The 24,290-nt window shown below is 36.3% G+C and overlaps 2 protein-coding genes, 2 long non-coding RNA genes and 1 other non-coding gene across 15 annotated transcripts; 3 read left to right on the top strand and 2 right to left on the bottom strand.

The window, feature by feature from the left end:
- Positions 1-1,268: 1,268 nt before the first annotated feature.
- Positions 1,269-5,139, top strand: LOC139193629 (uncharacterized). The gene is made up of 4 exons (XM_070817049.1): positions 1,269-1,702; positions 1,893-2,007; positions 2,184-2,648; positions 4,840-5,139. Exons 1-4 carry the CDS (start codon positions 1,269-1,271, stop codon positions 5,137-5,139), a joined length of 1,314 nt encoding a protein of 437 aa, XP_070673150.1.
- A 469-nt stretch (positions 5,140-5,608) lies between these two features.
- On the top strand, positions 5,609-6,310 carry LOC139193762 (uncharacterized). Its single transcript, XR_011578232.1, has 2 exons — positions 5,609-5,690; positions 6,128-6,310. It is a non-coding gene; the product is annotated as an uncharacterized lncRNA (long non-coding RNA).
- A 3,266-nt stretch (positions 6,311-9,576) lies between these two features.
- Positions 9,577-9,671, bottom strand: LOC139193927 (small nucleolar RNA Z107/R87). Its single transcript, XR_011578470.1, has one exon. It is a non-coding gene; the product is annotated as a small nucleolar RNA Z107/R87 (small nucleolar RNA).
- A 3,693-nt stretch (positions 9,672-13,364) lies between these two features.
- On the top strand, positions 13,365-14,618 carry LOC139193794 (uncharacterized). Its single transcript, XR_011578275.1, has 2 exons — positions 13,365-13,849; positions 14,377-14,618. It is a non-coding gene; the product is annotated as an uncharacterized lncRNA (long non-coding RNA).
- Positions 14,619-14,768: 150 nt separating this feature from the next.
- Positions 14,769-23,958, bottom strand: LOC139193788 (uncharacterized). Of its 11 annotated transcripts, none has more exons than XM_070817467.1 (9): positions 23,715-23,958; positions 23,356-23,604; positions 23,208-23,298; positions 19,769-20,839; positions 18,715-18,861; positions 18,404-18,496; positions 17,713-17,760; positions 16,786-17,291; positions 14,769-15,521 (listed from the first exon to the last, which is right to left on the bottom strand). In XM_070817467.1, the coding sequence occupies exons 3-9, from the start codon at positions 23,275-23,277 to the stop codon at positions 14,913-14,915; spliced, it is 2,544 nt and encodes an 847-aa protein (XP_070673568.1). In that variant the 5' UTR covers positions 23,278-23,298; positions 23,356-23,604; positions 23,715-23,958; the 3' UTR covers positions 14,769-14,912. The 11 variants fall into 11 exon arrangements, with proteins under 11 accessions (XP_070673568.1, XP_070673564.1, XP_070673566.1 ...); XM_070817463.1 differs by having other exon boundaries at positions 23,208-23,281; XM_070817465.1 differs by having other exon boundaries at positions 23,208-23,281; positions 23,356-23,572.
- Between the last annotated feature and the right edge of the window lie 332 nt (positions 23,959-24,290).

Raw genomic sequence — 24,290 nt, 5'->3', positions numbered from 1 at the left:
ATTCGTATGGAATCTCAAGAATTCTAATGAGATTCTTGACTGGGATCTCCTGGGTTGCCGTCGAGGACGACGATTCTCACCAAACAATGTGACTTCAGGTTGTCAATGATGGTGGTCCAATTCGATGGAAGAGACGACGCGATAACGCCGTCGTTTTTTGTGACCTCGGGTTAGGCTAGGTAGCAGCTTAGAGGCTTGGCAGCTTACTGCTTGGCTACCTGGCGAGGTTTGATTTTGCAACTTGGCATGAGTGCGTGGCTCCAGTGACCGGCTCAGCTTGGCAAGGTTTGGTTTGGCAACTTGGTGCGAGTGCATGGCTACAGTGACCGGCTTAGCTTGGCATCACGGCTGCAAGCCGTAGCTCAGCCAAGTTTTCCCTTTTCTTTTCTTTTTTTTTCTTTTTCCAGATTTTTAGTATTTAAGGTTTTCAGAACCCAATAATAAAAAAAATCATGCTTTTATTTTATTTAGATTCTATGACTCACAAATTCTGCATAGTAAACTCATAGTTACGTAATGCATGCAATGTATATATTGACAAATATATGAACATATATATATATATATATATATATATATATATATATCGGAAAGAAAATATAAATGTAGGGGTTCATGTATCATGTAGAATGTTTTCATGTTTCATGGTCGTTTCAAATATCTTAGTTTATTTTAAAAGAACCTAATTGGTAAAACAACTGAGTATAGGAATTTGTAGAAAATCTTTCTTGGAAAGCCGAAATAGCATCTCCAATACATTGTATCATGTCCAACAATAAAAATTAAATTGAATTAATAGCATGTAGATCAATTCAATAAAATAATAAATTAATCATAAAAAGAATGATTCGAAGGTGGTGGAGGCGGTTCGGTCTTTTTTGCAATCTGGGCACTTAGGCAAGGAAGTCTATTTCACTCACATTGTGTTGGTTCCTAAGGTGAATGAGCCACAAGATATGACCCAACTACGCTTTATTAGCTTGTGTAATGTGCTCTACAAAATTGGTACTAAGGTGATTGCTAATCGGCTTAAAGGTATGATGTCAACGATTATTTCGGCTAATCAAAGTGTGTTTGTGCCTGGAAGACTAATTTAGGATAATTCTCTTGTGGTGGCAAAGATTGGACATTATTTGCATAATAAGAGGAGTGGTAGGGAAGGTTTCTTCGCGCTTAAGCTTGATCTTAGTAAAGATCATGATTGGGTGGAGTGGGGTTTTTTTGGAAGCAATGATGGTGAAGCTGGGTTTGCTCTCGAATGGATAAAGATGGTGATGGCGTGTGTAAAGTCGGTGTCATATTCTTTCCTCATCAACAGGCAGTCGAGTGGTTATTTGATTCCGTCCTGTGGGTTGCGGCAAGGGGATCCTCTATCACCATATTTGTTTCTGTTATGTGTTGAAGGCTTGTCGGCTCTCATTTCACACAGGGAGCAATTAGGGCAAGTGAGTGGGATTTGGCTATGTGAGGGTGCTCCCACGATTCATCATCTTTTATTTGCAGACGATAGTTTTCTCTTTGGTAAAACGAATGTGGATAAATGTGCGGTGATTCAACATATTCTGGATATCTACTCTCAAGCTTCGAGTCAATCCGTGAACTTCGCTAAAAGTACTGTGGCTTTTAGTGCAAATGTGCTTCCGTATGACCAAAAAATGTTAGCATGTTTTCTTGGTGTTCAGTTGGTGGAACGACACGAAAGGTACTTGGGGTTGCCGACATGTGTGGGAAGGAATAAAAAACCAACATTCTCTTTTATCAAGGAGAAAGTGACACACAGGCTTAATGGGTGGAAAAGTAAGTTGTTGAGTAGTGCGGGGAAGGAACTTATTGTAAAGGTTGTTGCCCAAACCCTTCTGACTTATGTGATGAATTGTTTCTTACTCCTGAAGACCTTCTGTGATGAATTTCATCAACTTATGGCTCGGTTTTGGTGGGGGAATGGGTCGGAGGGTCGGAAAATCCATTGGAGATCGTGGGATAAGATGTGTAAATCTAAAGTGGAAGGTGGGTTAGGGTTCTAGGATCTTTATGCGTTTAATATGGCCGTGTTAGCTAAACAAGGGTGGAGGGTGTTCTACCATCCCTCGTCATTGGTAGCGCGAATCTTCAAGGTAAGGTACTTTCCAAACTCCTCTTTCTGGGATGCGAAAGCACATGCGTCATCTTCGTACTGTTGGCAGAGTATTATAAAGGCGAGGGAGGTCCTGGTTCGTGGCTCTAGGTGGGTGGTGGGTGATGGACAGTTCATAAGGGTGTGGTTGGATCGGTGGGTACCGCGGCCTGGTACCTTCAAGATTCTCTCGACACCTCCTCTTGGAAGGGTTCAAATGAAGGTTGATGAGTTGATTGATACTTCTTCAAGGGTGTGGCGTACCGATTTGTTATCGGAATTTTTTAGCCCCGAGGAAGTGTCTTTGATTCTTTCTCTTCCTCTTAGCTTTCGTGCTCCGGAGGATAGGTTGATGTGGCATTATGATGAGAAGGGTTTTTTCTCTGTTAAGAGTGGGTACTGGGTGGCTCAGCAGTGGCTACAATCGCCGTATAGCAGTGCATCTTCCTCTAACTCGGTTAGTGCGTATGGGAGACTTTTAAAGCATATATGGAAAGGCAACATTCCTCCCAAGGTTAAGAACTTTACTTGGATGGTATGTCATGATATTCTTCCAACCAAAGTTAACCTTCAAAGGAAATGAGTGAGCATGGATTTGGAGTGTGGGGTGTGCAAAAGGAAGGACGAGAATGCGGTTCATGTGTTACTCACATGCTCGTTTGCTAGAGTGGTTTGGTTTAGCTCTACCTATGGACTTCAAGTGCCTAGGAGTATGAGTCTGGGGTTGAAGGATTGGCTACTGATAAGCTCACATTTATCTATATTTTACATCAAATTCACTTGTCTTTTCTTAGTTAGTTTCTTATATTTTTGAGCTATTTACTTTGTTTTTGTGTTTTGTGGGATTTGTCAAGCAAATAAAAGAAAAATAGCACAAGTGCGATTTTAAGTAACAAATTCGTCAAAAATGTCTGTGCAGATCAGCTGACTTTGGAAGCAAGTTGCAAACAACTCATAATGAATTAGAGAATGAGCCTTATATGATTGGAAAGCTACGAATGTCTATTTTCTGGAGCATTTCGCGGATTGTTAATATCATTTGTCTAGAAGAAGTTATGGCCATTTTAATACTGAAAGGTTACCAAGAGGCTGAGCAGTTTGTAACTGCAATAAACCCAATAAATCTAGCAGCCAAGAACAAGTCAGCTGACACCTATTCAAATATTAGAGGAAATGGAATTAAAAATGAGGATTAAGAGGGAGTAATTGGCATAAAGGCTACCTAAAGTGTTACAATTGTTTTACCACATTTCCTCTCACTTATTGTCATCACTAAATGGCTATTAGTGAGTAAGTTAAGGAGAAGAAAATGATGCAACAAGAATTGGTTTAAAAGCAGCATTGGGGAAGGAAGGAAGGGAGGAGGAGGCCTCGATCGATTTCTTTTGGTTCCATCTTCTCAAACTCATGTCTATCTTTTGTTTTAACTTAAGGATTGTGTGTAACTAAATTTTTAGTAGTTAGGGGCTATTTTGAAGCCCCGAATATGATTGCAAGTTTGTTATGACATTTCGTTTGAATTACTTTTATGAATTGATGAAAATTGGTTCACTACTTGTCTCATTGATGAATTCTTTATTTGTTTTCTATGGATGCATACGTAGTAAGCATATCTAGGATTCTAATGCTATGAATATGTGTGTGTCTGCCCTTGTCGAATGGGGACCTACATATGTTCTAGAGTAGTACTTGTTAATTGCAATTAACATGTGAACCAATTTCTAGGATAAGTAAGACAACGCTAGTACTTACGATGCCTTGTGATGACTCAAACTCTTTTCATTCTTAATGATTTCTACTTGTTAAATCTATGAACACGCCATTCTAGATTGCATGCTAGGGACTAAGTTAAGTTGAAAACGTCATTCTCTTAATATACCACATAAGAAAGAGTAATAGGTTGAGTTCTAACATTGAGCCAACTTGAGCATCTTCATCCGGAAATAAAGGAATTTGAATGAAACATAACATGTTTGCATGATTATTTGGTGGTGGATAGCAATTCCCCTAACTCGTTTTTCTTAATTTGTGAACTATTTAAAATTTGTTTCTGTCCTGTTTTTGTTCGATTTAATTTAAATAGAAAATCAACTCCAAAAATCCCAAAAATTTGTGTAAGTTTAGTTCCGTGTGTCTAGTATCTTCAAATAAAATTTTGTAGACTTTAGATAAGTGTAAGTCGGTCTAATAATTATTTTTCAATGACTGGTCAGTAGGGACAGCAACCAGTTTTTGTGACATTTTAAGTAGTTAGATAAAACAATATTCTGCAGGAAAGACCCTTATTTTCATATGCTACAATTGACAAATCTTAGTGTTAATAAGGAAAATCAATAAGATATTTGTGTGCTACTTTATGGTGTGCCTTTAATCCTATCAGCTACTTGCGTTGTTGGAGGCTAAGGAGGTGGATTTTGACTTAGCTTGTGCGATCATGTGGGGTTTCTGGCAAGAAAGAAACTCTTGTTTCAAGCAGCAAATTATGCTCTTGCTAGGGTAGGGGTCGTCTCCTCACCGAGGTGGTCTCCTTCGGACCAAGGGTGGGTTAAGGTGAATGCAAACCTGTTAAAGGTTCTACGAATATGTGTGGGGGGGGGGGGGGGTGTTGGAGTGGTGGTGTGGGATTAAGGGGGGGGGGGGGGGGTTTGGCGGCTGGGGAACAGCAACACTCAGGGGTCACTTCGGTGCCACTCCTGGAGTTGATTGTCATACGATACGGGTTGCAGATTGCGCACATGCAGGGGGCTCAACGGGTTGTTATTGAAAGTGATTCTTTGAAGGTTATTTCAGTCCTTAATGGCACTGTGGCAGACTCCTCAGGTCTTGGTATGATCGTGGAAGATGTTTTGCAGCTCGCCTCCATTTTCTCTAGAGTGAAATTTATTCATGCTTCTCGGTTTTGTAATGGGTTTGCCCATTGTCTTGCTAAGTTTGCTTTGGTTAGTAGCAATAATCTAGTTTGGTTTGAGGAGCCTCCTACTCTTATTCAGGAGCTTCTCTTCGAAGATATTTGTAACTCCGGATGAGTTTAAGTAATCAATACATCGTTTCCTTTAAAAAAAAAATTAAAAAAAACGTAATACTTCTCTGATTGAAGATCAAACTCTCTGTAGCGTAGCGTCAAGAGTATACTGATATTAACGTGTCGTAGGCCTAATTAACTGAACTATAATTGAGAGAGAGGGTGCGGCAATAATAGAGAGAAAGAGAGTTGTGTAATTGTTAGGTATGTGTTATTTTACCTCATTGTGTCTTTATTTATAGTAGTAGGACCTCAATATGATTACAACTCTAATAGGATAATATCTAGTTTAAGAGATATAATACAATCTCATAAGCATATTCCAAATATGATAAGACTTACACAATCACATTTATAATCTAATAGGCATGCAACAACCCTTACATTTTCTGTATTTTTATCGTCAAACGCATGCATATTTTTACATTTACTTTTACACCCCAAGCCAGAACACAAAGTTTTGATCCGGTCCGAAAAATTGTGTCTTGGTCCTCACCTAGAACACCGCGCGCGGAATCCTTTTTGCAACGAACGTCGTTACTGGAGATGAATCAGGTACGGACCCTTTTGTTCTATTCAATTTTCTTTCATACCAGTCGATTGGATTCTTCAATTTTACGTCATCTGCTTTTTTTATCATTTTCTGCTCTGCACTTGTTGGTTTCTGTCAATTTGGGGGTTTAGGGTTTCTGTCAAATTTGGGGTTCTGGGTTTCTCTGTTTCTGTCCATTTGGGGCTCTTAGGTTTCTGAAAAAGTTCAAAATTTTCATCTGCTGTCTGGTTGTGTTGGAACAAGTTCAAAATTTTGAAATTCTTGTGGAAATGGAAGGAACCCAAGAAAAAATTGGCTACCAAATTGATGTATTACTAATCAAACTCACAAGTGGCGAATTAACTGGCTTTTCTTGAACAAGAAATCATTTGAAAGGGCAACAATTTAGCAACTACAAAGCTGAGAAGTCTGCTAATTGATTGTGTTATACTTGTACCAGTGTGACAGACTAAGATTCACGCCGCCGACCCCAGTTAGTGAGATGAGGCTTGATTGTTGTTGTTTATACATACATGAATATTTCACTTTCTGACCAAATTTCTACGTTATGCATGGCTAAATGATTCCTTGCATATGCTTCCACAAAAATGCTTCTCTATCACGAAGCCGGAATTGTTTTCTCTTTACTTTTCTTTATAAACTCTAGCTATGAAGTAGGCAAGAAAAACTAGGAGGCTCCAAGATCATCTAAGAAAAGTAATGCCGATGAGAAAAATGTTCCGATACGCCCCCCTGCATCTGCGCGGAAGCGAAAGGCTACCACAAACACTATTCAGTTCCCCTGTATTTGGAAGAATAACCACGCATGGCCAATTCAATGACAAAATTACACCGCCTTGCTTTATCTCCTGTTAACGTCTCTTTCGATTCCTAGAAGACAAAGTCTCACACACGATTACACCGCCATATCTACGAGTCTCAAAAACACCAAAATTAAACCTTTCAATTCCTAGAAATTCAGTGTATAAACCACAGAGCTTCATAATAAGATGTTGGAGAACAATTTAGAAACAAAATAATAGAAATACAGAACTTGAAATTCTTATACTTTATTACTAAAAAATAATTGCAATACATAATGCAACTATCTAATTCTACAACCCGCATTGAATTATAGAATTCTAGCGAATTTGCTTTGTGTGTTTACTTTTTGAAAAGTTTGTACGGAAGTGAAGGAGGAAGAAAAGATGATTTTTAATGGAACCGAGAACTCCAGTTATATAGACTCTTTCATACATCTTCAAATACCTTTTAGATATATCTGAAGAAGTTGTGTTTATTAATCAAAACGTTTTTAATTAATTTTAATTAAAATTTTAATTCGAAATTAAAACTAATTAGTGGCCCAATCCACACAATTAGTGGCCCAAGCTTTAATCCCTATTTCAAATGGTCCAACACCTAATCATTAATAAAGGAGACTAAAATAATATAAGGGCCTCAAGTTCCATTGAGTTCCCCGAGACTTAAAGGAGCTCAAAACTCCAACATAAGATACATTCTCATTCGAAATACACGGCTATATTTCAAGTCCGAAAACACCAAAATCTATGTAATCAGAATACCAACCAAGCTGCTACATACGGCTCAAATCTTTGGCATTATTGCTACATTGCTCAAGAAATAATCAAATCAATAAAATAATACTTTATCAGAACACAAATCAAGAAAATTACCTTAAACCACTCTTTCGGAGCTCGGTATCAGCCAGCGTGAATCTCATATGGGGACGAACCATCCTTCACCACAAACTTGACAAACCAACCGGCATCGAAACTGAACGAAGAAACGTTTGGGCAAACAACAACCAAAACCCTCCGGTTGATTCCACGGTCATAATCGCAACTCTCAGGTTCAATGGCTATCCTTTCCATGCTTTTGCTACAGATCTTCCAACGATCGTCAAGTTCAGTGCGGCTTCGAAGCTCCAAAACCTCCAACTTGGAGGAACTCAATATCAAATCCTCAACCATCCGCGCCATCAAACCAAAATCAGTGAGAATCAAGGACCTCATCGACAAAAAAACGCACAGTGGAACTTCAACACGTATTCCAATTTTTATCAAAGTCATTTTGCAAATGTCCGAATTTGTAATTAAAATTTAATCTAACGTGGAATTAGAAATTGCAGTTCAACTAACACCCCTATAAGAACGTTAATTGTTGTCAAACCCGTTGATTTGTATGATATATATAATTGACTACAATTGTCAATTCGATTTATGTTGAGATCATATTGGTTCTTTGACTTTGCATGATTCTTTTTACTTAATTTAGGGAAAAATTGCACAAATACTACCTGAATATATATATATATATATATATATATATATATATATTTAACTATCTGTGTTTGCAAATACTATGGAAACATAAAATCATGCTCATGTTTTAGTGTGATTGTACCATCTCCATTAATTTTTCGTTAAAACTTTAGTTAAATGTTTCATCCGCAACTCTGCAACACATGTGAGCCATTTTCCAAGGGATTGATCTTGTCACAAAAAAGATATCTAAGGGTGAAATTTTCAGTTTACTAAAAGTCATGAAACATGTCTTCTACTTTTTTGAAGACAAGTTATAGGGAACGAACTTATAGTTTTGGCAGTGATGGCTATTGCTCTAAGAATGCGTTTGTTGCACCGGACTGTCTCGGACTGGACTAGTTTTAGGGACTAAACTGGACTGGCTTAGACTAGACTAAGCTAGACTAACTTAGTGAAGTATTTGATGCAGTGTCGGACTAAGAAGCAGGACTATAATATTATATTATTTAATCTATATTTATTAATATTTTTTTAAATTTAATCTATATCAATTAATATTTTATTATTTCTTTATCATTTTCCATTTGTTCTAGACTCATATTCTTCTCTGATATCTTTACGGCTCATTTTTTACTTGATCCACTGTCTCCTCCTTCCCCCTTCCTTTTTCTACTGTTTCACATATGTACCATTGTCCCCTCTCCCTTTGTATTCATTTTGTTTCGCCTCCAAGGAAGCCCTTGGCGCAGGAGCTTCGGTGTCGCAGAGGGATCTCAAATTGCGAAGATCGTTTTCGGATCCAAAGTTCTTCAAGCGAAGACCGTTATCTCTGTTTTATGGGTCTAATTCCAGTTCAATCGACAAAAATAGAGAACCCATTTTTGCATATCGATTAAGTGTTCTTTTGTCTGTTCGTCGGGAAGCAAATAGGGGGTTGGGTTCGCAGGATGATGGAGATTGGCAAAAAGGCTAGATTTTGATGACTAGGTTCGCATGATGTTGGTAGTTTTCGAGGGGCTTAGCGAAGATCAAGGAGTGAAGGACTTAGTCAGCACGAGTCCGACTTAGTCTCATTAAACTCAATCCCTTCTCACACCAAACACGGACTGGTAAGTCAGTCCAGTCCAATGAATTCTAACGAAGCCAAACAAACGCCCCCTAAATATACAGCATAAGTACATTTCTGTATTGGACTGCAACGACACAATCACTTTTTCTTGCAGCTCAAGACTTGGACTTGGAGCATTGCATCGCTTCATGCGATGGCCGTACAAGCTTTCTTAGAAATGACGATCGAGCGATGTAAATTTATTGGCCAATTGATTGGATGTAAATTTATTGGTTCATGCGATCGAGTGATCATGGAAAAATATAGTCTCATATTGCTATATTAAATCAAATAGAAAATGGCTTATTCTATTAATACTCCACATATTGTTGATTAAACTTCACATACTTAATACACTTCATAATTACTTTTTCAATTAAAAATTATATTAATATACCCCACATACTTTCTCATAATACCCTTACACCCCACATTCCCCCCCCCCCCCCCACATTTTCTATACACCCCATTCTTCAAATTTTATAATACTCATTTTCAATTTTTATAAATTAAATTGACTTAGGATTAAAACTCTAACATTCTCTAAAAAGAGAAGTCTACAATCTTGGTCTGTTGAGCTTGAATTTCATTGGGTCATCACAGTCAATCTCCTTTTCTCTGTCTCTTAAGCCTTGTGCTAACAAAAAAGGATTTCTGCAAAAAAAAATAGCAACTAGGATGAACCTAATAGAGCAAAAGTAAACCCAAGAAGATGGATAAAAACGGAAAAGGCGTTGCTGGGTTAGCCTCCTATGAAATTGGGTATTATCGAAAGCAAAAGCAAGCTTAAGTAATTACCGATGTTGTTGAATAATTAAAACAATGACGAATATGAAATTTTACCTCATGTGAAGCTTCCAAAATACTGATATCATGTTCCATTCGTTAATTTTTTTTCTCAATCGACGTGTTTATTGTTTCAATAGTTAGAATTTTATTCAACAATGGATTGGAGGGTGAGAGGGGTTTTGATAGTTATAGAAGATAAATAATACTTTAAAAGTAATTTGTGGTGTACTTAGAAATTTTATATTTTCTTTAAACCTCATAAGGTCAAAATTGTCATTGCATAGTAGGTTACATAAGCCACTTAATATTAAATTTTAATGTGAGGTGCTAATAAAAAAAACCATAGAAAATTAAGAAATAAGTGCTATAATTATATATCAAAATAATGCATGCACACGAGTAACCAATATTAAATGAATATGATATAATAGGTTAGAAAAACCTAGAAATAAGGTCGAGGCAAGTGTTACACTTTGTCCTTAAGACAAGTTTATGCCCCACTACGGTGTTTATGGTTGATCGGCGTTTGTCTCTCAAGATATAATGACCACGTCCTTGTAATAGTAGCACTCTAAATCACAAGGCTCTAATGAACCACGATTGTGTTGAATATTCTCTCATGTGGACTCAATGAGACTATCTAATATTTAGTTACTCTATGTATAATTATGTAACTAATAAAATGATTGATTGATTATAGGGGGCTTTCTTATTTATAAAATTTGAGATACATTTTTTGGAAAATATGTGATCATTCATAAAGAGTCAAAAGTTGCATCTCTTCATTAATATAGACACATATTCCACCCAAAAACATCACTTATAATTTCAATTCAATTAATAAATTTAATATAATAATAAAAATAATATTAAATTTTCCAACAAACTCTACCCACATGGCCATGGTGATTCGATCCAGGACTTCAATTCCATTTCCACCTTCAATCACATTTATAAATATATGATCCAAGACCATATCTTTCCCGCTCTAATTTCTATTGAGAGTGTGAATCTCATATTGAAAAAAGAAAAGACCTTATATGTATTTATAAGTAATAGGTTTATTCCCCGTGTTGCCAGTTAGTTTTATGGTGAACATCAAACTTCCTTCAAGTTTTGCAGTCAAATTATATCAAAGTATTGCAACTTAGTACTACTAGTTAGTGATATTCCTCTTTACTTGTAAGTGACAGGTCTTAGGTTCGATTCTCGCTAAAAGCGAATTTGAACCACATTATTGCTAGTCATTGTGAGGCTTAGCCCAATCCCCTACCCCTTAGTATAGATAAATATTATTTGTTAAAAAAAATTATATCAAAGTATCAAAATTTTACCAAAATAATTACCAAAACATACAAAGAATAGGGTAAAATATATAGGGTAAAAGACTGTTTACTACCCTCATGTTTCATGGTTTTCAACATTTAGTCAAACTGTTAGTTCTCAGAGTCATACCTAAAGTGTAAATTTTGGGACAGTCTCATACATCCGTTAGTCAAACTGTTAGTTCTCCCGTTAAGTGATAACGTGGCGCCCATGTGGACAATAACGTGACGCCACGTGTCAGCCACGTTTTTTTTCTTCTTCTTCTTCTTCTTCTTTCTTCTTTCTTCTTCTTCTTCTTCTTCTTCCACCCGACTGCAAACTTTTTTTTTTCTTCCTCCTTCTCCTTCTTCCTTCCTCCTTCTTCCTTCCCCTTCTTCTCCTTCTTCTTTCTTCTTCCTTCTCCTTCTCCTTCTCCTTTTTCTTCCTCCGAATCTGGGAATTTTTTTTTTCTCTTTCTTCTTCTTCTTTCTTCTTTCTTCTTCTTCTTCTTCTTCCACCCGACTGCAAACTTTTTTTTTTCTTCTTCTTCCTTCCTCCTTCTTTCTTCCCCTTCTTCTCCTTCTTCCTTCTTCTTCCTTCTCCTTCTCCTTTTTCTTCCTCCGAATCTGGGGATTTTTTTTTTTCTCTTTCTTCTTCTTCTTTCTTCTTTTTTCTTCTTCTTCTTCTTCTTCCACCCGACTGCAAACTTTTTTTTTCTTCCTCCTTCTCCTTCTTCCTTCCTCATTCTTCCTTCCCCTTCTTCTCCTTCTTCCTTCTTCTTCCTTCTCCTTCTTCTTCTCCTTTTTCTTCCTCCGAATCTGGGGAATTTTTTTTTTCCTGCTTCGTTCTCCTTCCTCCTTATTCCTTCTTCTTCTTCTTCTTCTTCTTCCTCCGAATCTGCCCAGATTCGTTTTTTTTTTTTTTCCTTCTTTCTTCTTCTTCCTCCTTCTTCCTTCTTCCTTCTTCCTTCCTCCTTCCCCTTCTTCTCCTTCTCCTTCTCCTTCTTTTTCTTCTTCTTCTTCTTCTTCTTCTTCTTCCTCCGAATCTGGGGAAGTTTTTTTTTTTTTCTTCTTCTTCCTCCTTCTTCCTTCTCCTTCCTCCTTCCTCCTTCTTCCTTCCTCTTCTTCTTCTTCTTCTTCTTCCTCCGAATCTGCCCAGATTCGGCTTTTTTTTTTCTTTTTTTTTTCTTCTTTCTTCTTCTTCTTCCTCCGACTGCAACTTTTTTTCTTTTCTTTTTTTCCCTCCTTCTTCTTCTTCCTTCTTCTTCTTCTTCCTTCCTCCTTCCTCCTTCTTCATCTTCCTCAACAAAAAAAAAAAAAACCGAATCTGGGCAGATTCGGAGGAAGAAGAAGAAGAAGAAGAAGAGGAAGGAAGAAGGAGGAAGAAGGAGGAAGAAGGAGGAAGAAAAAAAAACTTCCCCAGATTCGGAGGAAGAGAAGGAAGAAGGAGAAGAAGGGGAAGGAAGGAGAAGGAGGAAGGAAAAAAAATGGTGCAGTCAGGTGGAAGAAGAAGAAGAAGAAGAAGAAAAGAAGAAAGAAAGAAAAAAAAAACGTGGCTGACACGTGGCGCCCAGTCATTGTCCACATGGGCGCCACGTCATCACTTAACGGGAGAACTAACAGTTTGACTAACGGATGTATGAGACTGTCCCAAAATTTACACTTTAGGTATGACTCTGAGACGAAAAAAACTTGATGTACTAAATGTTGAAAACCACGAAACATGAGGGTAGTAAACAGTCTTTTACCCAAATATATAATATAAATTTGACTCATCATTGAACAATGGGAGTTTTAATTATAGGAGCCAAACACTTGAATAGTGTGTATAATGCATACAAGTTTTTATAAGAAGTGACAAACATTATATTACTACAGTTACAATATATCGCATACACCGTCAATAATTTATATCCAGCATTTGACTTTCCTCTTAGAAGTGAAATTATAAGAACAAATATAAATTTTGCCTACAACAAATATTAATATGTCCAGTGAAATTATATCTTCTGGAGACTGGAGAACAAATACAAAAAAATTGAACAATGGGGATTAGGGGTGGGTTCAAAAAATCGAAAATCGAAAAAAACCGAAAACCAAACCGGACCGAAGCCGAAAAAAACCGAACCGAAACTGTTCAGTTCGGTTTTGATTTTTGAGGTTCGAAAACCGAACCGAACTGAACCAAACCGATATATATATTTAATTATTTTTTTCAATGTTTATAAATAGTTTAGTCATACAATTATAACAAAACAGAACTTGTTGTGAAGTTGGTTAGTGAAACTTTCCAAGCTGGTGGAGCGCATGGGTTCGAACCCTCTTCACGCCCCCCGGATTTTGGGATTTTTTTTTATTTTTATAATCAAATCAATAAAACCCTAGCAGCCACACTTTTTCTATTTGTCACTCCCCTCATCTCTCTCTGCGCAGCCACACTTCCAGACTTCCTCCATGCCTCCAATTTCTCCCTCTTCTCTCTCAGTCCTCCCTCAAGCTCCAGCACCGATCCCCATGGCTGCGAGCGTGCAGACCCTGCAGCAACCCTTCCTCTCACTCGCCGTCGCCGTCTTCAGCACCCATCCCCGTCACCGTCTCTCAGCGATCTTTCTCTTATCCCTCTCACTCGCCGTCGACTTTCTCTCGCCGGTTCAAGGCTCAAGTGTCGACCCACAAATCCCCTCCTTTGCAAGGTTAGTCTCTCACCCCATGATGCGTTTTGCATATTTTTTTTTCAATTTCGTTGGTTCTGAACTTCTGATGAATTTGATCTGTAGCTTCTAAATTTCATGGTTTTGCAATTTGTTTTGAGTTGCTGCAGATTACTTGTTGTTTGTTGTGTCTGAGATTGTGAATAACTAGTTTAATCCATCTGGTAGTAAATTTAAAGTGGAAGCGGAGAGGAAGATTTTGGAGGTGAGGGAGGGACAAAATAATGAAATGGCTTGTGAAAATTTAAGTGGGAAAATTGATGTGAATAAACAAACTAAAGGGTCAGAACTCAGAAACATGGTTAATATATAACAAACATGGTTGTTTGATGTGCTTCTGAACGAGCAGCAGAAATATGGTTACTTATTTTACTCAATAGCACAGATTCTTTGTGACGTGTTTAGCACAGATTCTTCAATTGGTTTTAAGTTTTAACCTGAATATGGTTACTTATTTTACCATTTCCAAAGCAATCTAGATGGCTGATATTAACTACATTTGTGCATAGGCTTCTAGATGACTGAAGACGAAAATGCTGAATTGAGCGAAAAAAAGATTGAAGAGCAACAATGGCCTGTGATGAAAGAGATTGAACAGAAAAATGCGACTTTGTTGAACGAGGCTGAAGAGAAAAATGCTTCGTTAAGCGTAAACAAGTTTGAAGTGCAGGACACGACATTGATGAACAAGACTGAAGGGAAAAATGCGCCATTGTTGAACGAGACCGAAGAGAATAATGTGCATTTTTTGTGGTTGTTTTGCATTTTTTGGAGGAAAAAAAAAACCGAAAAAAAACCGAAACCGAACCGAAAAAAAAAACCGAACCGAAAAAAACCGAAAAAAATTTGGGCCGAACCGAAATTTCGGTTTGGTTTCGGTTTTGGCAAAAAACCGAACCGATAAGAACCGAACCCAGCCCTAATGGGGATTTTATTATAGGAACCAAACACATACATAGTGTGTACACTGCATACAAGCTTTCTTAGAGCTGACAAACATTACATTACTTCAGTTACACAACATATTGCATACACCATCAAGAATTTATATCCAGCTTTTGACTTTCCTATCAAATATTCCTCCGCCATAGGTAGACACAATAATCTCAAGGAGAAGGGGAAATTGCATCCAAACAAATAAAATGACGGGAACACCAGCAAGGGAAATTATTGGAGTACTAATCGATGATTTGTCACGAAGCATGAGGAATATGGCAGAAGAGAAGGCAACCATCATGGTTGCAACGGAGATGAAGAGTGTGGAAAGTCCTATTATCATCTTTGTGGGTAAGGATTTGAGAAAATCATCTTCAGCATAACGCGATGTAAGGATGCTCAGAAACATCAACGCTGAAGTTACAGAAGAAAAGAGCGAAATTGCATCTGAAACTACAAAAACCATAAATAACTTTTCATTTAAGAATATGGGAAACCCTGTTTCTTGATTGTGTCCACCCGGAACTGTGAATGCTGCAGCAAACATGATTGTAATAATGAGGGCACTAACAATTATATAAGAACTTGCTGTGTCTTTCATCCACTTTTCTCCTTTCTCATGCAATTCCTTGTGGTTCTTGGTAAAGAATCTAGCGGCATTCAAACCATATTCTGTAAAAGGTGGGGCTCTCGGGGTTGTAACCATGCTCTCTACCTCCTGCATTTCATTGAACAAAAATTAATACATAGTAGTGATATGAGGTGATCGCATTCTTTCAGTAATTTTAAAGGAAAAAAAATGAAGGATATATGTGCATCTTATTGAAATTTGGCCATTATAAGCAACTGTTTTGTAAACTATTCATTTCATGTTTAGCTTTTATTCTTTTTTGGAAATTTTATTTGAACTCATATATTATCTCTTTAGACTTAAACTTTAAAGGTGATTTTTTTTTTTACCTTATTGCATAATTATCATTAAGTACAAGATGAAATTAACAATACAACTAAAACCATATAACGATCTCATAAATAAAAAAATAGAAATTAGGTTCACATTCTTCATTTTTCTATTTCATCGATTAAAAATATTTTTTTTCTTCCAATTTTTTATGACCCTTTGGCTTTTATATCCACATCATTTTTAATTAAATATTTACATATTAGCATATTTAAATTTTACAATTAAAAATTATTTAATCATTTTCAAATACATTTATTTAGTGTTAGAAAGGTTTGATTTGGTATATTTATATTTTTTTGTTAAATTTTGTATCATATATTTTTCTTTTTAATTTGAACCTATTTCTTTATTTGCAACCATTTTTAAAATACAATATTTTTTTTTAGTTTTAATTTGTAACCCCGTACATTTAATTTTTTTTTGTACCCATATTTTTAAACTCTTGATTGTACTAATTTTTTTTAGTCTTTATTTAAACCCATTCATATATTTATAATGCACCAATTCTTTCATAAAAAAAGGTATCACTGTATTATACGTAAAATGTATCAATGTTTAACACGTAACCATATTTAAAATTATTTTTTTTCCTGAGAATTCACACAATTCAAATTTGAGGAAAAAAAATTATAAATCCTTATTTGGTGTTAACCTTTCCGAGTTGTCCATCCTTGGATCCCGGGTTCGAAACTTCCCCCTTGGCTAAATTATTATAATAGTTTCAAACCTCTCCCCCTCTCTCCAAAATAATAATAATAATAAATTTAAAAATAAAACTTCCATGATTTTAGAAAGAAATATTAATTTTCATAATTAAATTTCTTAATTAACACTAATATTCAGTATTTAGTTCTTCAATCAAATTATTTATTAATAAAATTTCAATCCAAAATTCTGGGCAACGAGGGACATGAACCAGAGTTTCCATTTGAATTCCGTGAGGTTGAGTACGTTGGATTGATTTTGAGGGGCCATAGATATAAATAAGCCTACAAAAATAATATAAAATAATTCTAACCTTGTACCATTGCCTTTCTCTCTGCATTTGCAAGGCTGCACCCGGAATACAATCAAGCTTTTCCTTTGCCAATGGATCTAACTTCCCAGCATGATATAGCATTTTTTCCACCCGATTATTATTCAAAGTCGCAAGGTAATTTCTTGTACCAGCCCCGTATACAAGGCTATAAACTTTTTCTTGACGGCATTCAACAGCGTAATGAAATATGGACTCCTGAAATGCGGGCTCTTTAACCATGGAGTGTGGAAGTAGGGAATCTGGAAATATGGGCTCTTCGTATGGTCCTTTCCTTGGTCTTTTTCTGATCAATAACTCTGGTTTGGCTTTGCATAAAGAAATAACGATCTCAACAATCCCATTTTCAACAGCATTGAATACTGTTTCATATAGTTTATATCTCATCATTTCTTCATTATTTAAATGTTTTATCTTCTCACAAGTGCGGTTCAAAATTTGAAGTGACCGAACATGGAGCAATTTCAGATCACGAATGCGGTTGATTCCTACATTGACATTCAAAACAATAGTACAACTCACAACCATATTTTTACGAGTCCATTAATAAATAAATTGATAATTTAAACAAATGAAAACTGAGAGTTGATTTTCACACAATTTTAAGTTTCTCACATAATCCTCTAAATTTGGGGAAATTTTTTTTTGTGCCCGGAATATGGACGGTACACCAAGCGTTATTATATAAGTGAAGAGAAGTTTTATTTTTCAAGTTAGTTAATTTTTTAACACAAGTATCTCACCACTTATATAATGACACGTCACCGTATTTCAAGCACATTGAAAAATTTCTTCTAAACTTGATAAATCAGACAAAATCAACATGCATAATTTCAACGGAGGTGTGAGAGAAGTTACTTGTGTGTTTACCAGTTTCTATAAAAATAAAAAAACTTAATGCCCACATACCCAAAGACTCTGAAAGCCTCGATGGAAGTCCTTGTAATAAACCGAAGACTGCGAAACAAATTTAAAATTAAATTTTGCTGCCAAAATTCTTCATATGCTAATTTGGTCATATATGGCATAAGCAAAGAAAAATAAAATAAAATTCTTATTTATTGTAGGGAAATTTTATATGAAACCCTACAGCACCATATGATTTGGAAGCTTGCAGCAGCCTGCCTATGCCCATTCCAACTGCAATTTCCAAATCCAATTGGGTTCTGTATTTCTAATCCAGTCCGTATAAATCCTCGAAGGTTTTGATCCCAATAAAAAATTTGGTCCCAAATTCAAATGAATCTTCATATAAATTTGACTCCAATAAATCAATAAAAAAGAAGTGATTTTCACACACCCTTTGTAGTTTGCATTCCCTACTTCATGGTCATCAAATTGAATAAATTCAACAAAATCAACAACCATGATTAAATAAGGATATGTAAGATGTTTAAAAGAGTGTGTGAAAATCACTTACCTATAAAAATGAAACAAATGGACTTGATCTTGCTGACAAGTCCTTCAAGGTTGACAGAGGGAGAGAGTATACGGCGACTCTTTGGATGAATAATTGGAGAAAAATACAAAAAATTAACAGAACATATGAAAAGGACTTCAACATATCAAATCTTAGTTTGAGTTTTGAGATGTAACATACCTGTGCTATTCCTTTGATCACCTTGTTCATTTTCTTGATTTTGAACATTTATCCGAGCATCACTAACGGAAGGAGCATGCTCTACGTGTATATCTACCAAGAAATACGACTTCCTCATTCAAAATACTCCTTGTACATAATATCTTTGACATTAGACCAATTTTCTTTTACTACAGATTTTGTGAATGTAAACACGACATTATGATAGTATCCATTTATAGTACGATTATGTGGAAGGTGACATTTATACACGCCACATATAATGTTGACAAATTTGATGGTAATAAGAGAAAAGGGAAAATATTACTAACATTTATAAATCCACCGTTGCCAACATTTGAGCGACGTCCCACTCAGAAATGCTGAGGGCAGAAAAGCAAATTCATATATAGGGTAACTTTCAAAGCCTTTAGCACATCCCAAGCCCGGGCAACGGTCAAGTAACTCGAATACAAGATCTGTATGTATGCACATTTAGACTATATATGTGTATGAGGCTCCTTAAAGGCTCTTTAAGGAGAGGAATCTCCATTTTAACTGGAAAATAAGGATGATGCGACAGCCGTCCGATCTCTTTTAATGAGATCGTGGGGTTGCAACTAAACACAACTTATTACATTTCTTCTCTTTTTCTCCGTTGCTCCGAATCGAACCCAAATCTTTTCCCCCTGATCATTTTGGGCAACCTGGAGAACGGATTTAAGGATTTTGGAGTTTTTTTTTCCTTTCAATTTCTAATTTCTAGAGATTGGTTTCAACGATTTGCTTTTTTTTTTTTTTTCAAATATTAAAGATTAAAACTTTTTAGATTTGTTACTGAATTGAGTTAAGTGGATTTACATACGCATAAAAAAAATTGTGGACATAAACAATTTAGTTTTAGAATTGTTTCATATCGTTTTCTTTGGCTCGAGTAAACGTTCTGAAGAAACTTCAGTTAAGTTATGCTATAGAAAAAAAGATGATTCTTGAGTTTTTTATCGAGTTCTGACTCAAATTTTTCAGTGGTTAGAAATTGAAGATGAAAAAAGAGGAACAGAGTCACAACCCAAGTTCAGATCTACAATTAAATCGAATTAGAAGTTATTACCACGCCTTCTCCATTAACCTGCAACCCAGAATCAGAACTTGAAAAATAAATTCCCACTCTCCAGAACGTTCAAAATGGTAAATGGAGGAAACATGAAATGTAATAAATGCATCTTTAATGTCCAGCCGCACGATCTCACTAAAAGAAATCAGACGGCTCGCCGCATCATCTCTATTTTTCAGCTAAAATGGGGATCCCGCTTGATAAAAGGCACATATATATGTATATATACTATATATAGTGCAGAAAGGGCCGGTTAAGAGTAGTTTCGTTACCAAATTGTTTGGCCTGAAGACAATAGCAAACAAGTTGAGAGCCGCAAGGGCCGTTTTCTGGCTTTAGATCTTCGAGGCGAGTTAGAGGGTAGAGGTACCGAACTATATCCCATCGGTCATTCTTAGCAGCACTGAGAATCGGAGTCATTTGGTCGCCATCGGCAATACGGAGTAGTTTGTTGTTCTTCGCAACCAAGCATTTAACGATCTTGAGGTCTTTTGCAGCAGCAATAGTAAGAGCCGTCTCACCATCATCATTTTTGGTCTCCAATTGCTCTTCCGTCATCAACTGCACCAGCTCTTCCACTATATCCCATCGGTCCTTGTTAGCAGCAATGACAATCGGAGTGCTTCCGCGGCCATCGGCAATACAGAGTAGTTTGTTGTTCTTTGCAACCAAGCATTTAACGATCTTGAGGTTTTTTGCAGCAGCAATAGTAAGAGCCGTCTCACCATCATCATTTTTGGTCTCCAATTGCTCTTCCGTCATCAACTGCACCAGCTCTTCCACTATATCCCATCGGTCATGCTCAGCAGCAATGACAATCGGAGTCCTTCCGTGGCCATCGGCAATACCGAGTAGTTTCATGTTCTTTGCAACCAAGCATTTAACGATCTTGAGGTCTTTTGCAGCAGCAATAGTAAGAGCCGTCTCACCATCATCATTTTGGGTCTCCAATTGCTCTTCCGTCATCAACTGCACCAGCTCTTCCACTATATCCCATCGGTCCTTGTTAGCAGCAATGACAATCGGAGTCCTTCCGCGGCGATCGGCAATACGGAGTAGTTTGTTGTTCTTCGCAACCAAGCATTCAACGATCTTGATGTTTTCTGCAGCAGCAATAGTAAGAGCCGTCTGACCCCTATTATTTTTTGTCTCCAATTGCTCTTCCGTCATCCACTGCAACAGTTCTTCCACAATTTGCTCGTGCCCATGGTCTGCTGCTATGTGAAGAGCTGTGTCCCCATGTGAATCCGTTGCTGTTATTGGACTGGGGTGTAGGTTGAGAAACTCCTTCGCTTTACACCAATTACCCCACCGTACATTTTGGAACCAACGTTTATAATCAACTGTCAAGGGTACGTATGTAATTAAATATGGCATTTTATACAAGGGATATATTAACTACTTTCTGATGAGATATCCCTCCTTATTTGGTGGAGGAGAAATGACAGAAAGAAAAGAAAAGAAAAAAATAGTGAAGACTGAATAAAGTAAGAGGAATGCTAGATAGCTTCCTCATTCCCCTTTACCTATTCACTTTTTTCACTCATCACTTGATATGTGTGTTCTACTACCAAATTAAACTCATAACTCATTGGTAAAAATTTAGTTTAATTTGTTGGTAGAATACACTTGTCAAGTCTCAAATTATGAGTAAAAAAGATAAATATGAAAGGTACATCATTTTTAAAAAGTAAAATAAAAACTGAGATGGTTAATTATTGGTTTTGCGATGGGACGTGAAGCAAGGAAACCTATTGTTTTCTTGGTTTCTTAGTTCCTATAAAAGCCATACCCTCATACGTTTCTATCATCCGTACATAACTCAAATACAGAGTTTTGGATAGAAACAAAACCTCTGGAGTAACATTTGTTGTGGGAATATATTTTGGAATAATGCTAGGAAAACCAAATCTATAGACTAAATTTTGAAAATTAAAGAACATGAAAGTTGATGATTGGTTACACATATCATTTAGTTTGCACATTATTTAGTTTGCAAATTTAGTTTTTAAATTTAGTCCCCTAACATTACCCTATGTATTGTATGAGTCCAAATTTTCTGCACTCAAAATTCTCTATCTAATTGAGTGACATGTCTTTTAACTTAATTTCAAGTATCACTGCTGGCGAGCATATCCAAAACGTTTGAAGTGAAACTTGGAACAGCAAAATCGGTTTTCTCAATCATACCTTATCCCACCTAAGTTTGAAGAGAGGGGGAGGTGTGGCATGCATAAATTTGAAAGCAGAAGTTCAAAAGGGTGCACCGTTGGTTTTCTTCTCTATTTTTTTTTTAATTTTAGGTATTAATAGTTAACACTGTTAAGTTGTGATTAAGTGATAAAATGTAAAAGAACAGGTGTCAACAAATTGAAAAAGAAACAGAGAGGCCACATGGGTTTCTGGTGAAGAAAATTTAGAACTCATTTTGTATGGAAATGAATCCTCTCCGGATCACTTCCTCCTAACCTGTCAAATCAGGGAATCCGTGCCACTAAAATTTGATTAAACGGCTACAAACAATGACCCACTTTAAAAGTTATAATAACTTCAGTCGTTGGATCAAATTTCAATAGTCTGGATATTCTGATTTGATGGATTAGGAGGAAGGGATCCAGAGCTGATCCCTTTCCATTTTGTATCCCATTATTTTTACAGTGGAAGATGTTAGGTCCAAGGACCGTCAATTTGTTTGTTGACTCTCATTATTCGTTCTTTCCCGAACCTTTCCTTCTTCAATTCTCCTAAAGTAACTTCAAATAAATTACTTCAAGCACATAGAATGTTAAGACTTTAATCTAGTTTCTATTTATACACAACAATCTCTTCACACCCAACAATCTCTAATCCTTAATTTGATATCAAATAAACATACCCCTGAATAAGTGGGGTATGCTCGTTTGAGATAACAATCCCAACAATGTTTGGGTTGTTATTCGTGTGATTGTTGAATATCTCTCCTGAAAAATGAATTCATTTATGTTTATATCCCATCATTCTCTATTGGGAAATATATCTCATTTTTCCTATCTTATTTTTGCTGTAGTTTAAATTGAACTATTCTATAAAGATAGATCTAATTTAACTGAAAAGAGCTAGGCCAAAGCTGAAACTGACACTACTCACGTCTCTCTTTTTATTGACAAAAAAAATAAAAGGACGTCTCTCCTTTTAATGAATATGAACAAAAAAAATGTCAAATATTAGTGGCTTTTCCTTTTGGAAGGCCAAATAAATTGGGCTCACTACGACAAAAAGGCAGAGGTACGTTTGTCACCTCAAAGTTGAGGAGTTCCTCATAAAAATAAAAATAAACCTTCGTTATTGATTCATAGTTCGTGCTTATGATAAAAATCGTTCAAATTATAAATTACTTAATAAAAATCATCTTTGTAGAAAATCAATTAATTCTAAAGTTATATAGTCAATCAATTGTAACAAATAGATATAGATAGTTTGTAATGCTTGTATTGAATCTAAATATCTGTTTTTAGACTGTTCAATGAATAAATGATTTCATAATTTATTATTTTACAAAAAAAGAATCTTTACCAAGTGATTTACAACATTATCAATTATGATCACAAGCATAAAATTCTGTAAATCAGTCAGAGAGTATTTTGATAATGAACTTCTCCTCGTCCTGTGAGGGTCCAAGTCAATTCCAAAGACAAATGCCTAATTATATGGAAAAGGCAAAGGTGCACATACCTGTTCCTGTGGCTTGGGATGCTTCAGCTGTGTCTGCCATCTCCAATCCGGAATCTGGGCTTGGCAACATCGATCTGTAAATTTATGAAATCTAAATTTATATCGATCGAGCATATGTTAGAACTAGTAAGAAAAAACTAATACTCACAGATTGAATTTTTGGGCAATCTTCGGATTAAGCTATGTGCACATAGTGCAGCCAAAGTTCATCTTTGGGTATGCTCGTTTAAGATAACAAATCAGCCATTTAAGGTTAGGACAACTGCGGGCTCCTTCAAAAATTTAAATTTGATATCAAATTTAAATTTAACATACCCAAAGTTCATCTTTGGGTATGCTCGTTTAAGATAACAATCTCTTCACTCCTAAAGTTTTGAGATAACCTTATTGTGAAACACTGGATTATAGGGAAAAAATTTAAATTTAAATTTTAAACAAAACGATAAAAGAAAACAATACACAATATATTAATAAACATGTCGAATCTATGGTGGTTAAAGTCCTTACTCCGTCGGGGAAACGGGGCGGCTTGTCGGGGAAGTCGAACCCGACCGAGCTCGTGGTATTATGTGAATGCTATACATACAAAAGACACGGCCGTGTTGAGTTTGAGGAGTAGACCACGAGGGTGGTTTGGAGGTTGAGCCACAGGAGGTAGTTTCGCTCTCTGCGCTGCAGAGAGAAGAGGAGTGAGGGAGAGACCGAAAGAAAGAAGAGAGAGAAGTGGTACCCTGTGGAATGATTTTCTAAAAGATGAAAGTTTCTGTATATAAAAGCCTCCTTCACTAGAAGACAAAACAAATATTTTTTGTGACAAAACATCACACGTGAAGCACGTATAGAATAGCTTTGAGTGTAAATTTACCATTTTGCCCTTAAACTTTAAACGAACGTCACTTGCCAAGTTTTGAGCTTTCCATCTAATACACAGAAAGAAGATATTTATTAGCAAATTAATAGATACTCAGAGGATCAAATGCGAAAGTTTCCGCATAGAAAAGCCTCCTTCACTAGTAGACAAAACAGATATTTTTAAGAGAATTTTAACAAAAAGCTGCCGGTACTGTTTACTTTAACAAAAAA

This window comes from Malus domestica, chromosome 17 (genome assembly GCF_042453785.1).
Source record: "Malus domestica chromosome 17, GDT2T_hap1".
Classification (NCBI taxonomy): domain Eukaryota; kingdom Viridiplantae; phylum Streptophyta; class Magnoliopsida; order Rosales; family Rosaceae; genus Malus; species Malus domestica.
Note: the sequence above shows the minus strand (reverse complement) of the source record. Positions and strands in the feature narration are given on the sequence as shown.